At 41.7% G+C, this 18,165-nt stretch overlaps 1 protein-coding gene and 1 long non-coding RNA gene across 2 annotated transcripts; both read left to right on the forward strand.

The window, feature by feature from the left end:
* The first annotated feature begins 9,090 nt into the window (after positions 1–9,090).
* On the forward strand, positions 9,091–10,374 carry LOC126608680 (uncharacterized). Its single transcript, XR_007617944.1, has 3 exons — positions 9,091–9,455; positions 9,720–9,817; positions 9,993–10,374. It is a non-coding gene; the product is annotated as an uncharacterized LOC126608680 (long non-coding RNA).
* A 2,239-nt stretch (positions 10,375–12,613) lies between these two features.
* Positions 12,614–13,624, forward strand: LOC126608516 (uncharacterized). Its single transcript, XM_050276456.1, has 2 exons — positions 12,614–12,631; positions 12,712–13,624. Exon 2 carries the CDS (start codon positions 12,715–12,717, stop codon positions 13,363–13,365), a length of 651 nt encoding a protein of 216 aa, XP_050132413.1. The 5' UTR covers positions 12,614–12,631; positions 12,712–12,714; the 3' UTR covers positions 13,366–13,624.
* The last annotated feature ends 4,541 nt before the right edge of the window (positions 13,625–18,165 follow it).

Here is an 18,165-nt window from a genome sequence, read left to right on the forward strand (position 1 = left end):
ATTTGGATTGATGATAAAGAAATTTAATTAGAAGTGGTGGTTTTGTCATTTGAAAATAATGCAGAGGTCTTGGGTTCAAAACACCACATATGCTCATTTACTTTCCAATTTTTACAAATTTCTTTTCATAAGAGTATAAATTTATTAAATTTGGTTAAATGATCAATAAGTTTAATTAGAAGCAATGGTTTTTGTTGTTTAAAATTAACGAGATTTTCTAAGTTCGAAATGCTATATGCGTGTTTATTCTTTTCAATTTTTACGAATATTTGTTTGGTTGTTAATTTATTTTTAGCTACTAGCTAGTAGATATGTGGGTTGCTATTTTTAAATATTCGTTTGAATTCAAGTCTAATCTTCTATAAAGAGTAATACGTATTCCAAAATTTTAGAGCAAATTTGCGAATCATATGACGTGTCATCAAAATGTTTAATTTAGTGCCCATTCATTACTTATACATATAATTAAAGACTCGGAAACATCATTATTTTTTTAGTCTCAATTGACAAGGTTAGTAAATGAGAAAAAAACACCTCACGATTAATACAACAACATTTTAAAGGTTCAGATGGAAAACAAACCTCATCATCTATTTACATGTAAGACTAGAGTTTTTTGGTTTCCTTCTCTGGATACAAAATAAATTAGTCTCTCTGTGTTTCTAAATTTTTGAGTTTGAGCTGCTTTTCTAAGTATAATTTTATCGATGTCTTATGTGTGAAAATAAATAATTTCTTATATGAAGTTAAGGCACATTTTTTGGTGTCGCGCCGAGCCTCAAAATTCTATGGACCAGACCTATTGAGTGAAACACAAGGTATAACTGCGAGGCAAATGATGATCGAGGTGGTATCGTCTATCTACTTGTAAGCCAAGAGTTTTTTGGTTTCCTTCTCTTAATACAAAATAAATTAGTCTGTGTTTTTAAATTATTGAGTTTGAACTGCTTTTCTAAGTATAATTTTATCGATGTCTTACATGTGAAAATAAATAATTTTATTATATGAAGTTAGGGAAATTTTTTGGCAACGCCGCGGGCCTAAAAAATTTATAGACGGCCCTAGCACCAATGTTGCAGAGCCTCCTTTATTTATAGGCAAGGCTTTTATGATAACAAGTCTATCGAGGCAGAGTTTCGATGGGACTATGCTTGCTCGACATTTACTTGAATATTTCTTTTATCTCATTAATTCCCTTTTTAGCCAAAACTTCATCCAGACTCATCATCTTTGACTCTAACTAGGTCTCTGAATTTGATCTCATCATGCAACTTTTTCATCTTTATCTAATCGTGTAGGCATTATGACCCTGTGATAGTTTGTATTTATTCAAGGCTTATTATGATCCTTGGCAATTTCAGTTTGCATAGGACTCAACTGAGCGCATAAGCACTTAATCTTAACATAATCTTACTTTCATGAGGACTCAGTCGAACCAACCCTGTCTTGGGCTAAAAAGCCCACTGGCCTAGGGATACTTACTAAGCCAAGTATCGTGGCCTTTTCAACCCAGGTCAACCCATCTCAGCCTAAGTTGGTATTTTAGGCCTAAACATTGCCCTCCACTTCTGAAATCTTTGCCCATTGACACTTGGCATAATGGTTTTTAAGAAATTAATATTCTTTAAAGGCTAAATTGGATTGTTCATCCCTGTGGTCATATGACACTTGCATGATGACCCCCGTGATGAAAAAACTAGGAATTAAACCCCTGTGGTCTAGAATGTTAGCAAATTTAGTCCAAAAGTAAGATTTTTGTTAAAGGACGGTTAAAAGTTGGGGTAAAACTGTATTTTCAGTTCCAATTGACATTGAATTGCGGCTTTTTTTATTTAAAAAATTAAGCATTATTTTTTTTGTTAATTGTTATAAAAAAAAATTATTTATTTTAAATGTCAATTGGAACTGAAAATACAGTTTTACCTATACTTTTAACAGTCATTTAACAAAAATCTTACTTTTGGACTAAATTTGCTAACATTCTTGACCACAAGGGTTTATTTTCTAATTTTTTCACCACGGGAGTCATCATGCAAGTTTCCTATGACTACGGGGATGAATAATCCAATTTGGCCTTCTTTAAAGGGAGTTTTAACGAAAAGCCCACCGTACTATTTACTTTAACGAAAAACCACATTTTTACATTAAAAAGTCAAACCTGGTACTATTCACTTTACCCTTTATTTTGTCCTTATCATTAAAACTCAAAGTTTTCAAACCATTTTCATTAGTTTTCATTTCTTTAAATAACCTACTATCTTGCATTAATTGCCTCAATCCCAATTTACGTGACAACCTTGCATCGACTAACACACTTCTCTTTGCTCCTACTACGTGCCAGATTCTTAGGGACGGCTGTTCGAACTCAGCTACTCACGTGCCACGATTTTCTAGACAAAGTAGCTACCAAAAGGTCTTTGGTCTTTCCTTTAATATGACTGCCTTAGAAATTAAGCAGTCACTTTTAAAAATTTCGTTGGGCAACGCAAAAAGACCAACCGGAGCTGTTCGATTCTTGCAATCATTACATAGCATACCCCGACATTCCTCCTAGATTCTCAGACAGAAACCGTAAGGCTTCTTACTGATTCATCCATAAAACCCCTGGATTCTCTTTCTTTCTCTTATCTTGTCTTTTGCTTAACAAGACTTTCTGCTTTTAAACTTCGAGCGTTCAACATCTTCTTCTAACAAGTTTTAGCAAAACTCATAATTTCCCAAAATCCTACACCTTCACCATTGGTTTTGAACAACATCTTCAATGATTCCAAAACTGGTTACTTCAATCTTGATTCATGCCTTGAACACCATCTTAACCCTAACTAAAACACTGATGGCAACATATCTTTTTTATTCTTCATTCAAGAAGACTGTTTGGAAAAGTCGTGTATGAGACCATGATTTTCTAGGTCCATGACACGTGACAAGAAGGATCGGAATGCCCATAGCCCATGAAACACAGTCCGGCAAGCTAGGCATAGGCCTATTGAAGATATTACTTGCCTCCCAAGTAAGGAAACCCTATTTAAGGTCAAATTAGGATATTCTGAGGATTAGGCAACGTAATCAAGATTATAGGAGGGTTGAGTATCTTATATTAGATTTCCTCCTAGACAGTCTGTCGATTTGATAAAGATTACTTTCCCTACAAAGACTCTTAAGATCCCTATAAATACTCTAGCCTGGGTATTTATCAATGGGACATCTATCTCTTTCTGGGACTTCTCTCTAAGTCTGATATTCTCTACAATACCACAATATACATATTCTATCCATGCCTAATAGAGACATCGTCTACCTGTAGACACATCCATGAAAATGAGTGAAAGATACAATCAAATCCATCTTTAAATAATTGAAAATGAGTAAAGAATAATGGTTGAAAAATGAGTGCAAAAATCCAAAAAAAAAAAAAAAAAAGAAAGAAAAAAGAAAGGAACAATTTAAAGCATTTAATACCCCCAGAAACTACATCTTCTTATAATTTTGTAAGAAACAAATAATTAAATCAAATTAGATAATTAATAGTGAAAAAAGAACGAAAACCAAATAAACTCAACTAAATAAAATAACGTAGCAAGAAAAAAAAAACCACAAAAAATGTTGAAAAAGGTGAGGATCGGTAATACGTTATTGACCTTAGGTCGGAGGAGTCTGTACTATATCGACTCTTACCTGGGGGTCGTAGCATTTTGCCGATCCCCTCATTCTTCAATCTTTTTTAATAACACCAAATTATCATCTTTCTGTAACGGCCTGTCCCGAATATTACGGTTTTTATAATTTTAAAGTGTGGGTATGAAATTGCCTTTCAAGGAGAAATCATTTTTTGTTGACCCTCGTATTGTGTGACGTATGACTCATTATGTTAGTATATTCTTGTAGTGCTCAATGTTACGAGCGTGTGGGTGTAAGTAGACTCGATTTCGAAACTACGACGGAGACTTTACGGAACTACGAATCCAAAAGATACCATTGTAAAATTACTATTTTAGATATTTTAATATTATCTTATTATTTTAAATAATTATTGTTGCCTTGGGGCCCACATACCACTTCCCCCTTCTCCCTCGTGTGTTTTCTCTGGAACTCTCCCGCTCTCCCATCTCTCTCGACTTTCTCTCTCTCTCTCCCTTTGTCATTGTGCACAACTTTCCCAACCACCACCACTCAAACAAAGAACACCACAAGCTAGAACACCCAACCTAACCTCAAACTTCTTTCCGGATCGTTGGGATCGTAATGAAATCAGGCGGCGACATTTTTGGTTATTTTTCGGCCAAACCATGACGAGCTAGCCATCAAGAAAAGTACCATTCTCTTCGTCTCGTCGAGAGGTATGATTTTCATTTTTGAATCATCCAATTTCATTGAGTATTAAAGAAGTTATAACCATTTGAATTTTTCCTAGTTTTCGGTGACCTCCACACCTTTGCAGCCGTTTTATGGCCATCTCTGGCCTCTTTTTAGACTCCAAACAGGTATAATCTTGTTCTTATCTTCGTTTTGATATATTATGGGTCGAATTTGGTTGAGAAATGAGAGAGATATAGCCATTTGAAAATTGCCCATATTTCTGGCCATTTTCTGCAGATTCCGGTGGGTTCCCGGCGGCCGGCAGCAGCTCCGGTGACCAGAAAATTCCAGGAATATTTTTCCTTATGTCGACTTTTACGAAATTTTCTCAGGAACTCTCCTAATCTAATTTCGATGCTCCAAGTTTGTTTTTGACATGCATTTAGTGGAATTCCAAAGTTTTAACGTAGTTGATTGGCTCGACGCTCGGTTGACTTCTCGTTGATTTTTTTACAAATTTTTTCCAATACCCCTCTTAGGGTAATTCGACGCCTTGATTCTAAATCTGCACTCCATTTCCCAAATTCAATCGTTTAAGTAGGGTTTTATTAATTATTCCTTTTATGTTCTTAGGTGCGTATGTTAATGCAACCCTGTTTTCTTAAATTTACATGGCTCTTCGACGACAGAGTTTCTGTGAGTGGACCCCTTCTCAAATTACATGTTTTTTTTATAGAACATTAGGCTTCCATACATTTCATATTTCATGAATTGAGTATGTTTTATATTATATTTTACGGATTTCTATATTTATGGTTTATGGAGAATTTATGATTTATTTAAATTGCTTTTACAAGATATTTATGGTTTATCTATTTACGGTTTATAAAATGGTATGTTTATAGAAATCACGTTTGTTGATGCACAAAATCAGCGAAGACTTTGGTACAACAGAAAGTGTCAGGTTTTGTGACCTTCGCTTGGTTGCTTCGGTCACTAGTGAGGATAAGTACGTAAATGAATAGAGACAGAGAAGCAAACACAGGATGTACGTGGTTCACCAAGATTGGCTACGTCCACGGGGTAGAGGAGTTCTTATTAGTAGTGAAGGGCTTACACAAGTACAAAGGATCAAGCTCTCAATTTAGTGAGTTCTTGTGAATAGTTTAGTACAAAATGACATTAGGCAATATTGTGAGGGAATGACCCCTATTTATAGAAAAACTTGTAGCTTTGTCACATTGACATGTGTCATGTTATGATTGGTTCTTGATGTCGACACGTGCTGCGCTCTGATTGGCTTCTAATCTTGACACGTGTCGAGTAGTGATTGGCCTCCTGGTCGGGGGGAACTCTTCTGGGTCCTTGACAGTATAGCGTTGGCCGGTGCTCGGTAGTTTCGGGATTGGTCAAGTATGGTACAAACAGTGCTCCCCTAAGTTCCCGAGTGAGGGAAACTCCTCGGTTGGGGACTTGCAAGATCCAATCCCTTGAGTAATCACGAAACTTCTAAGTACCGAAGTGTGGTCTGATCTTCATCTGCCCTTCTCTGGAAGTACCTTTCCTCCATCCGGGAATGGTGTATTTAGCTGATGTTGACGCACAAGGTAATGTATCAATTTCACTTGAAGCTTAGTTGTAGTTTCGGGCTTAGTCAAGTGTGATACAAACCCTATAGTAGGAGTCCCCCAAGTCGCCGAGCTAGGAGATTTGCCGAAAGAGGTGACAGACAAGGTAAGCAGTCAAACTTCCAAGTAAGCAACCCAGGATCAGAGGTTTGACTTCGGCTTCCGGTTGATTGTTCTCATTCTCCTTGTCTCTCATTCAACTGCCAGGATAAGGAGAAGCAAATGGATAAGAGATGATATGAGATACTTTTGCTTTTGAAGAAGTAACTTTCCACAGGCTTATTCTTGAACTGTGCTGGAGGGTTTTCTGGTGCCCTTCAGAGTATAAGGCCGACTCAAAAATTTGAGGGTCAAAACAAGTCCATCAAATCTAGAGTACGTTCGACCTTGATGATATGGGATACTTTTGCTGTTGACGGAATAATGAATGTGGTATGGAAAGGTGTTGTGCTGTAGTGATCTGTTTCAGCTCACCGTTGAACCTTCTGCTTCAAACTTTTGCATGGCAGAAGTGGTGTGCAACCTTTGCATTTAAATGGTCCTTCAGAACATTCCTTCATAATGACTCATCCACGCTTGGCAGCTTCAGTGTAAAGAGCCAATATCTGATCAACTGTCATGAGGTATTTGCCGGTGGAATTCGTGACCTTGACAGCAGTTGAGGATGAGTACTCGAGAGCAATGCTAAGTAAGTAACCAGGCAAAGGCTCCAGGCAGTCAGTTCCAAATTGGAGGTTTGATTTCAGGTTCCGACTGACTGCTCTCTTTCTCCTTGTCCTGCAGGTGTGGACAAGGACAAAGACAAAGACAGGGAGAAAGCATGATATGGGATACTCTTGCTTTCGACCCTGATGATATGAGATACTCTTGTTCTTGGTGTGGCTTATTTGCTGAGGTATTATCGGGGGGAAATAAAGCTGAGTATTTTGAGAGGTTATGTTGAGGGTGCCTTTTCGAATGCGAGAAAGGGTTGAGCATTTTTGCAGGTTTGCCTGTCCGTTGAGGAGGGAGGTCAATGTATATAGGGATTTCCCAATAACAAGTAGTAATGCTATTCCTTTACCCTTCTTGGTCACAGCAATGCAGTGGGAGCTGCCAGCTTCACGTGTTTTAATTTTGTCAGAGCACTTTGAAAAAGTGGTATGTGGTATCTGGAAAGCTGATATTACGTGTGAAGATTACAGACAAGCTTTATCTAAGGAAATCTGGCTCTCGAAGTTCTGAGAGTTGTGCCTCTTCGGTTTTCGAACAAGCAATCCCGTCGAGGATCTGACTCTCGAGATTCGGAAAGCGGTGCTACTCCAGTTTTTGAGAAAGTAATTATGTTGGGAGTCTTTTCTTGAATGTGAGTAAAGGTTGGACGTTCTTGCCAACCTGTCTTGCCGCAAAACACGGAGGTCGACACACATAGGGACTTTCCAGTTGTCAAGCAGTGGTGCTGTTCCTTTACCCTTATAGGTAATAGTAGGGTAGCTGGAACTTCGAAATTCTCGTGCCTAAACTTTGTCAGAGATCTTTGACAAAGTTATATGTGGTACCCGAGGAGTTGATGGTGCATATGGAGAGCGGTGATTGAACAGTAAGATTCACGTGCTTTCTACTTCACCAGAAATCTTCGACAGAGTGCCCGTAATTTCCGCAAAGCTGATTGTGCATGTGACAGGTGCTGACGAGGCTGAAAAAGCAGGTGCTTCTTCGATTTCTGAGATCGGCCCTCGTGGTCTCTGAGCAGCCCAGCTTTTGAGAAAGCAAACGCCTCTTCGATTTCTGAGATCGGTCCTCGTGGTCTCTGAGCAGCCCAGCTTTTGAGAAAGCAAACGCCTCTTCGATTTCTGAAGCTCCGTCGAGTGCAGATTTTTATAGAGGCTGACATTAAGTTCCACAACACACTTGAATCTCTACCAGTAGAAGTTCATTTCTTGCACTTCTAAGATCTTGATTTGTCTGACCTCTTCCTTCTTCAACACATTTGAAAATGTCTGGACCCTCTGACCGTCGTTTTGACTTGAACCTTGGAGAAGAGACAGCCACGCCTTCTCCAGACAACATATGGCGCCCATCCTTCATATCCCCTACTGGTCCCCTTACCGTTGGGGATTCTGTGATGAAGAATGATATGACCGCTGCAGTGGTGGCCAGGAACCTTCTCACTCCCAAAGATAACAGACTACTCTCCAAACGGTCTGATGAGTTGGCTGTTAAGGACTCTCTGGCTCTTAGTGTTCAGTGTGCAGGTTCTGTGTCTAATATGGCTCAACGCCTATTTGCTAGAACCCGCCAAGTTGAATCATTGGCTGCTGAAGTGATGGGTCTCAAACAGGAGATTAGAGGGCTCAAGCATGAGAATAAGCAGTTGCACCGGCTCGCCCATGACTATGCTACAAACATGAAGAGGAAGCTTGACCAGATGAAGGAATCTGATGGTAAGGTTTTACTTGATCATCAGCGGTTTGTGGGTTTGTTACAAAGGCATTTATTGCCTTCGTCCTCTGGGGCTGTACCTGGGAATGAAGCTTCAAATGATGAACCTCCAATGCCTCCTCCTTCTGGGGTTTTGTCAAGTACTGAGGCTCCGGATAACCACCCTCCGGTGCTTTCTCTTTCTGGGGCTCTACCGACTGCTGAGACTTCCCCTAAGCAACCTTTGTGAAGGCTCCCTTTTGTTTGTTTATTTTGACTCATGTATATGTACATATTTGTGGCTTATCGAAAATATTAATAAATAAGCTTTGCTTCATTTCAACATATTGTGTTAAATACACCAAAGCCTTCTTCATAAAGTTCTTTGAATTTTTGCTTTTGTTGAAACCTGTATTGTTGAAGCTTTGTGAGTGAAGCATGTAGTTTGAGGTAGTGTTCCCTTAATTTCCCGAGTGAGGAAAACTTCTCGGTTGGAGACTTGAAAAATCCAAGTCACTGAGTGGTTGTGAGACTGCCGAGTATCAAGGTGCAGTAGCATATGGTGGGAGTCCCCCAAGTCTTCAGGCGAAGAGAGTTGCCGAATGAGGTGTCTCGCGTGTTACTAATTTGTCAAAGTAACGAATCCTTGTTTCGATGTCACACATTCGTATATGCTTTATCTAAAAATATTTCCAACTTTTGTGTGTTTGATGCTGCATGCTATTGACTAGACAAGATCAAGTGCAATTAGTAGCTTTTCTCTCTTTTTCATCTTTTCTTTGGTGGAATTGCTTTTCGTTTCCACTAATCAGCCTGAGTGGATGCAAGATAACACCTTTCTCTATAGCTCAGATTGCAAAGTCGTCTTCATGAAAGTTTTTCCTTATCTTGTGAACTACAACATATCCAAATTTGAGATCCATCGGAGTAGTACAACTTCAGAAATTCAAGTATGATGAGTAACTGTTCATCAATATTCTGTTAATCCGTCAGACTTGTTGTGAGCTTCGAAACTCCATTTTCTCTTGTTCAGATCAACATACTTTCTTCATTGAAGTTGTTCCTCAGCTTGTGAACTACAACATATCCAAATTTGAGATCCCTCGGAGCAGTATAACTCCAGAAATCCAGGTATGATGAATGACTGGTTATTATTTTTCTGTCAACCCGTCAGATTTGTTGTGAGCTTCGAAACTCCATTTTCTCTTGTTCAGATCGGTATGCTTTCTTCATTGAAGTTGTTCCTCAGCTCGTGACATACAACATATCCAAATTTGAGATCCCTCGGAGCAGTATAACTCCAGAAATCCAGGTATGATGAATGACTGGTTATTATTTTTCTGTCAACCCGTCAGATTTGTTGTGAGCTTCGAAACTCCATTTTCTCTTGTTCAGATCGGTATGCTTTCTTCATTGAAGTTGTTCCTCAGCTCGTGAACTACAACATATCCAAATTTGAGATCCCTCGGAGCAGTATAACTCCAGAAATCCAGGTATGATGAATGACTGGTTATTATTTTGCTGTCAACCCGTCAGATTTGTTGTGAGCTTCGAAACTCCATTTTCTATTGTTCAGATCGGCATGCTTTCTTCATGGAAGTTGTTCCTCATCAACTCTTTCATAACATATCAAAAATTCAGGATGAACTAACGGTTAAATATTTCCAGATCTTCGAAACATCACAACAGCTTCGAAATCTGCAAGAAGCCGACTATCATGTTTGGAGCTTCAACATGTTAATTTCCGTCGCTCAAACAGAAACGATTCCTTCTTGAAATTTGTTCATCTGCTCAAGAACTAGAGGGTGTCCAAAATTCAGCTCCATTGGAGAAAAGCAGCAGCTGCAAAAATTTGATAGAGGAAAGGAGGCGAAGCTTTGTTGGATTTCTAGGCTGGGGAAGATTCCAGTTTTTGTAGCAACTTCAGTACTGGTGAATTGCTTGTATTTTTGTCCATAACTAAATTTTGGACTTTGAATTATTATTTGATCTATTATAATATGTTTGGGAACATATATAAGTGAATAAATAAGAGGGAAGATTTTGGGCCCTTGTGGGTGTAAAACAAAAAATGTTTATGTTTACCCAAGTGTTTTTGTACAAGTTCAAGGGCATCTTGGGTTTTGTGAACAAAATTTGTTTATTTGGAGCAAGGTTTTGTGTTGAAGCTTTGTAGGTGAAGCTTTGGTGTTAAAGCTTTCTAGGTGAAGCTTTGATGGTGAAGCTGTGTAGATGAAGCTTTGTAGATGAAGCTTTCTAGGTGAAGCTTTGATGGTGAAGCTTTGATGGTGAAAGTATGTAGAGGGAGCTTTCTAGGTGAAGCTTTTTTAGGTGAAGCTTTGTAGGTGAAGCTTTTTTTTTAAGTGAAGCTTTTCGGGTGAAGTTTTTTTTTTTTTTTTTTTGGGTGAAGCTTTGTGGGTGAAGCTTTTTAGGTGCAGCTTTGTGGGTGAAGCTTTGGAGGTGAAGCTTTTCGGGTGAAGCTTTTTGGGTGAAGCTTTTTAGGTGAAGCTTTGTGGGTGAAGCTTTGGAGGTGAAGCTTTTCGGGTGAAGCTTTTTTTTTTTTTTTTTTTTTTTTTTTTTGGCGCTTGACACGGTCTTCATTTGCTTGTTTTGTAGTGACTGTGGAAGACGGATTGCTTTCTGATTGAGAAGGGTTCCGGCATCGCTTTGCACCATCTTCATGTGGGTAATATAGGAACTTCCTTATGTTTTGATCATGCATGTAGTGATAGAATTTGTTTCTTCTTATTGTAGATGTCAGAGCCTGGAAGTTCTAGTGATGAGGGCTCTTCTAGCTTTAGCTCTAAGTCTGAGTCTGCAATGTCGGAGTCTTCAGGGTCTTTGTTAGAGTCCGGTACTAGAGAAACATTTGATGATCTTCCCAACCGTCAAACTTTAGCTATTGCTAGTTCTTCCTCCATGGCGTTGGGTGAGGGGGTTGTTTTTGATGCCATACCCATAGTTCGCTCTGAGTTCACAGCAGACCATCTAAAGAATAACTTGTTAGATAATGAGAAGCAGGTTGAGGCGCTAAGGCAGTCATGTAATATCCCTCGTAGTGTAGGGATACGTTTGGTACATGATGAAGAATGGCCTTCTGAGCCTCCCCAGGGTCATGTTATGTTCTACACCCAGATATTACTGACTTTAGGGGTGAGACTACCTTTACATTCGTGGTTGCAAAAGATGTTATCTTTGATCGGATATGCACCTGGGCAACTCAATCCTGGTTTCTGGGATACTTTGATTGGATTTTATATCATTTGGATGGAGTGTGGGTTGTGTGAGCCTTCCTTCCATCAGTGGCGTTACTGTTACAAGATGCGCCCAGCAAAATCATGCACTGGTTATGCCGAGTGTGCATGTCGGAGTGAGAGAGAGCGTATTGTGTATGGTAAGAAAAAGGCATACTACACATGGAAAAACCGTTGGTGCTTTCTGTATAATGATTGGGAGTATGATAAGGGTGTCACGCCTGAGCGACGTGTGCTTACTCACTTCCAGACTGTAGGTTGTAACGTATCAACCGTTCGTACTATTTGCTATTTGTTGTGGTCTTTTCTTGCTTCTAACACTTTGCTACATGTAGTGACGCGGGGCACCATCAAACTGTTTGGGCAGGAGCTATCTGACATAGAGAAGGTGTTGAGGGTGCCCAAAGAGGATAGACACTTAAGCAAGCTACGACCCTTATTTCGTCGGTACGGTTTCCAACCCTTAGTTTCCGAGAGCCAGGGACGATCGAGTAAGTTGTATCCTTCATGTAAACTTTGCTCTTTTCCTTACTTTATTTGGAAAGTTGTATTTCTTATTTTGATTTTCCTTATGCAGTGGAGAAGGTAAGCAAGAAAACAGGGACTAGCACCCATAAAAGGAAAACACCAGTGTTAGTTCCTTCGGAAGACATCCTACCGCATAAGAAAATTCATAAGTTCCGAGGGGAACCATCCGTTAGACCTAAGTCCCAAGATTGGGTCCTTAAGGGGCCTGCCTTTAGGAAGACTGGAGTCGAGGCCGTTGAAAATGCTGCTGCCGTAGTTGCAGGAGAAGGGAGCCGACTGTTGCCTCCTCCTCTTACTATGGAGCACACTGTCCAGGAAAGTGATCCTGGTTCCCGCCATGAGGGGAAAGGCAAGGAAAGAGCTGGCAGTGTCCCGTGGAAGGACTTGAGGGTTGCCACGCGGCCAAAGGATTTTGGGGATATCAACAATTGCTTGGCAGGGCGTCGATTCGCCTTCGATGAGCTCGGAGAGCCCTTAGCTAAGGATGAATCGGATTACGACCGGATGTTGAAGCTGTCTTCATATGTGAGTGTTACTTTGTCATTTCCTTACTTTTTCCTCTTTATTGTCATTATTTAGGTAGTGATGATCGTCTTGCCATGCAGGTCATGGCCGAGTATCACGACAGACTGCAAGAGGTTGAGCGGTACAAGGCAAAACTGAAGGAGAATAAGCAGCTTGTGGACGAGGCCCGAAGGAATAAGGGACTTTTGACTCAGGCTCTCCAACTGAAGGACGAAACCATGGAGAGCTTGAAAAAGCGAAATGGTGAGAACCTAAGGCTTAAGAAATTGTTTGAGGCAACTAAAAAACAGTTGGAGGTGGCTACCTTGGAGGTATCCAAGGTTAGGGGAGAATTGGATGGTGCCTTAGTTGAGATTTCTGAACTGGAGAAGAGCATTCCAACTGAAAGGGAGGCTGCTGTGCAAGAATACTTAAGTTCTTCGACCTTTCATCTTGCTATTAAACCCCACTGTGCTCAAGAAGCTCGCTTTGAAAAAAGGAAATGGATGGCCGTCCTTGATCGTTATGATGATGGGAGCATTCTTCGAAAATACCACGAAGATATAGATGAGCATCATCGAAAGGGCGAGACATTTGTCCTTGCTGTTGATCCTAGCAGTGAAGATGAGTCTGATAATGAAGGTAGTGCTGATGCACAGACTCAGCATGGTGAAGAGGATCTTGGGGATGCAGAGGATGATGGTAGGACGCGGAGTGATACTGCCAGGGGTTCGGCTTCAGATGAGAATGAATAGCAGTGTCTTTACTATCTGCATGTATTCTGGATGTAGTAGTCTGATGTGTGTATAACATGTGCCCATGTTATAAGCTTGAGAGTTTTGGATTTTAGGTGTTATGAGTGTTTGCACTATTATTAATGCATGTTTGGCTATGTATGAATAGATCTATTGTTTGGATATAAGCCATTGTTTGGTTGTTCCTTTCTTTGTATAGTCTTGTCGACACATACTTAGATTTTGTTTCGTGTTGGATATATCTGCTTTGAGGTTTCAACACTTGAGTGTTCCCTTGCTGTAAAAGAGTGAGGGCTGAGTTGGCTAAATTACCTCTTTATTGAATTCATTGCCAAATGGCCTTCATTACATAGGATGCCGAACGGCTATAGCTCAACACTTGTACATCGTGAGTCTATTTGTAGTAGTACTTCAAGTGATCAGCGTTCCATGGATGGCCAAGGGTCTTGCCATCGGAGCTTCTAAGTGTGTAAGAGCCAGGGCGACTGATGCCAATGACTTCATACGGTCCATCCCAGTTTGGACTAAGTGTGCCTTCACTCGGGACTCTGTCGCAGAGTAATCTTTTCTTTAAGACCCAGTCTCCTATTTTGAAAGAACGAGGCTTGACCCTAGAGTCATAATAGTTGGAGATGCGCTGCTTATAGGCGACATTCCTCAAGTGAGCTTGGTTTCTGTGTTCCTCGACTAAATCCAAGTTGATGGTGAGTTGTTTGTCATTTTCACTTTGAATGTAGTTCTGGACTCGGAATGTTGCTTGCTTGAGCTCAACAGGGACAACCGCCTCTGTGCCAAAGGCAAGTGAGAATGGAGTTTCTCCTGTTGAAGTCCGATACGAAGTGCGATATGACCAAAGAACTTGGGGTACAAATTCTGGCCAACAGCCTTTAGCTTTGTCCAAGCTGGTTTTCAAAGTGCGTTTGATTATTTTGTTGATGGCCTCAAGTTGTCCATTAGACTGGGGATGAGCTGGAGAGGCAAAGCATAAGTTGATGTTGAACTTAGAGCAGAACAACCTGAACTTCTTGTTGTCAAACTGTCGCCCATTGTCAGTGACTATCGCATTGGGAATGCCGAATCTACAAAGGATGTTCTTCCACACGAAGTCTTCTATCTTTGCCTCAGTAATGGTTGCCAAGGGTTCTACTTCGGCCCACTTTGTGAAGTAGTCCACTGCAACGACTGCGTAACAGACTTTGCCCTTCCCTGCCGGCATTGGGCCGATCAAATCAAGTCCCCACTGGGCGAAGGGCCAAGGGCTGATCATAGGAGTAAGAGGCTTTGGAGGGGAATGAGGAATAGTTGCATATCGTTGACATTTGTCACATGAGCGGGATACTTTGATGGCATCCTGGTGGAGTGTTGGCCAGTAATATCCTTGGCGAAAAGTCTTGTGTGCTAGGGACCGAGATCCAGCATGATCTCCACAGACTCCCTCATGTATTTCCCGAAGGACGATTTCCGCCTCGGCAGGCGTAAGACACCTTAAGTATGGTAGGCTAAAACCTCGCTTATAGAGTTGATCATTGATGATCAGGTAGCGGGTAGACTTGTATCGAATTTGCTTAGCCTGGACTTTATCATTTGGGAGGGTGCCATGAGCAAGGAAATTATAGATCGGGGTGATCCAACTATCCCCCTGTTGTAAGTTGCATACTTCTGCGGCCATGGTGCTTGGTGTTGCCAACAGTTCGACATGAATTTTTCTTCCAATCTTGTCTTCCACAGCTGAGGCGAGGCGAGCCAGGGCGTCTGCATGACTGTTTGCCGCTCGAGGAACTTGGGTGATCTGGTAGTGGAAGTGCTTGAGCAAAAGTTGTGTTTGCGCAAGATATGCTGCCATGGAGCTGTCCTTAGCATCAAAGTTGTTGGTAACCTGGTTGACCACTAATTGGGAGTCACTGAAAATATCAATTTGTTTAACCCCGAGGTGTTTGGCCAAACGTAATCCTGCTAGAAGGGCTTCATACTCGGCCTCATTATTTGATGCCTTGAATTTGAAACGAAGAGCATACTCCATTGCTACTTTGTCGGGTGTAGTCAAGACTAGTCCCGCTCCACAGCCCTGTTGGTTGGATGAGCCATCAACATACAGACTCCATGCTGGGTTTGTTGGTTCTATCTTCTGAGCTTCCGGGGGTAATGAAGCCACTGCTTCAGGTGTAGAAGCAATGTCAACCGGATATGTGAAGTCGGCAATGAAGTCTGCCACTGCTTGGCCCTTCTCAGCTGGCTTTGGTTGGTAGGAGATGTCAAACTCACCCAACGCTATTGCCCATTTGATCATTCGCCCTGAAGTGTCAGGACTTTGGAGTATCTGTCGAAGAGGATAATTGGTAAGCACGATGATGGAGTGCGCTTGGAAGTAAGGGCGGAGTTTTCGAGCAGACATGACCAATGCCAGAGCCAATTTCTCAATGTTAGAGTACCGTGTCTCCGCATCTTGTAAGGCTTTGCTAGCGTAGTAGACAGGTCGCTCAATATTCCCATCCTTTCGAATGAGAACGGAACTTACGGCTGAAGCTGATACCGATAGGTAGATAATGAGAATGTCTCCTACCTCGGGCTTGGAGAGTAGAGGGGCTTTACTCATGTACTCCTTGAGGTTTTTGAATGCCTCAGCACATTCATCAGTCCATGTAATGTACTTCCTACTTCCCTTAAGTGCTTTAAAAAAGGGAGCACATTTGTCTGTGGCCTTATAAATGAACCTGGTTAAGGCTGCCACCTTGCCAGTAAGGCTCTGGATGTCCTTTGAAGTTACCGGTTCCTTCATGTCGAGGATTGCTTTGATCTTCTCGGGATTAGCTTCAATGCCTCGTTGGCTAATCATGAAACCTAAGAATTTGCCAGAGCCTACGCCGAAGGCACATTTGTTGGGGTTTAACCTCATTCGATACCTCTTCAAAATAGTGAAAGTTTCAGATAGGTTGGTGATGTGTTGGTCAGCATGTTTGCTCTTGACTAACATATCATCAACGTAAACTTCCATGCTCTTCCCAATCTGCTCGGCGAACATTGAGTTGACTAGTCTCTGATAAGTCGCTCCTGCATTCTTTAGGCCGAAAGGCATGACTTTATAGCAGTATAGTCCTCTGTCGGTAGTGAAGGCTGTGTGTTCTTGATCCGAAGGGTTCATGAGGATTTGGTTGTATCCTGAGTAAGCATCCATGAAGCTCAGGAGTTCACACCCGGCCGTAGAGTCTATAAGTCTGTCAATAAGAGGAAGAGGGAAGCTATCTTTCGGACACCCTTTGTTTAGGTCGGTGTAGTCAACACACATTCTCCACAAGACCTTTTGAAGCAAAAGACTTTCTTTGGTCGGAATTTTCTTAACAAGGACCACATTTGCTACCCATGTCGGGTAATTGACTTCGCGGACAAAGCCTATGCCTTTGAGTTTTTCAACTTCTGCTTTCATTGCCTCGTATCGTTCAGCGTCATAAGATCTTCGCTTCTGTCTCACCGGCTTGATCTTGGGGTCAATACTCAAACGATGACAGATGACATCGGGAGAGATGCCTGGCATGTCCTCGTATGACCAGGCGAAGACTTCAGTGTTCTCTTTCAAAAAAGATATCAATGCTAACCGAAGGGGTGGTGACAATGTGGTGCCAATCTTCACCATGCGATCTGGATAATCTCTTGAGATAGGTACCTTCTCAAACTCTTCAGCAGGTTGGGCTTGCTGGGTGAAAGAGTCATCTCGAGGATCATCGGGTTGATTGTTGCTATCAGGAAGATCCAAGTTCGCTTCATCTAGGCTGGTCTTTGTGACTTGGTCATGTACAGACAGGGTTTCCTTGGGTCCGGGCAAGTGTTGTTGCTTAACTGAAGTGTTGTAACATGATCGTGCACTAAGCTGATCTCCTCTGATGTAGCCGTTGCCATGGGGGGTTGGAAATTTCATCAACAGCATATGCGTGGATACCATAGCCTTGAGATCATTGATGCCTGTGCGCCCAAAGATGACATTGTATGCCGTTGGGCAGTCAACCACTAGGAAGTTAGTGGTAATGGTAGCCATGTAAGGGCCTGTACCAATAGTAAAGGGTAAATGTATGCTCCCTAAGGGTTGCACGATATCACCGGAGAAGCTTATCAGAGGAGAAATCGAGCGATCGAGCAAGTGTTCAGCTACACTGAGTGCCCTGAAAGCTTCGGCAAACATGATATTGACCGAAGCCCTTGTGTCTACGAGGATTCGTCGAACATCAAAGTTGGCTATGTGAGCCTCCACGATCAATGGGTCGTTATGAGGGTAGATGATGCCTCTTTCTTCCTCAGGGTAGAAACATATCGGATCCCAGTTAGGCTTTTGATACTTCCCTCCCCTGATGTCTTCCACGTGAAACACTTGGTGACCAGGCCTCAGAATTCGTTCACTGTTTTTCATGGCCCTATTGGAAGATTCAGATATGGGTGTGCCGCCGCTTATGGAATATATGACATTCACCTGGCGTTGGTTACGGTTATCCCTTTGAGGGTGAAGGAGGAATTGATCAATTTTTCCTTCTCGTGCCAGAGCTTCAATACGATCACGGAGGATGATACATTTCTCGCTATCATGGCCGTTATGCTCATGGTAGCAACAAAACATGCCCGCGTTATTCGGGGGCGTGTAATCTGGGTGCCTCGGCTTTGGCTTTGGTATCAGGTGAGCTATGCTGGGGTAAATGGCCGCGCATGTGGCATTCAAGGGCGTGTATGTCTCATACCTTGGGGTAGGGGGTATCTTGACGCGGGTTTGACCCACTGCATTGACTGCCTGGGGGCGAGCGTTATTGTGGCGATACCCTT

The sequence above is a fragment of the Malus sylvestris genome, chromosome 16 (assembly GCF_916048215.2).
Source record: "Malus sylvestris chromosome 16, drMalSylv7.2, whole genome shotgun sequence".
In the NCBI taxonomy this organism is placed as follows: Eukaryota; Viridiplantae; Streptophyta; class Magnoliopsida; order Rosales; family Rosaceae; genus Malus; species Malus sylvestris.

Excerpts from the sequence above, each read along its gene's own strand:
- LOC126608516 (XM_050276456.1), top strand. The coding sequence starts at position 12,715 with ATGGCCGAGTATCACGACAGACTGCAAGAGGTTGAGCGGTACAAGGCA.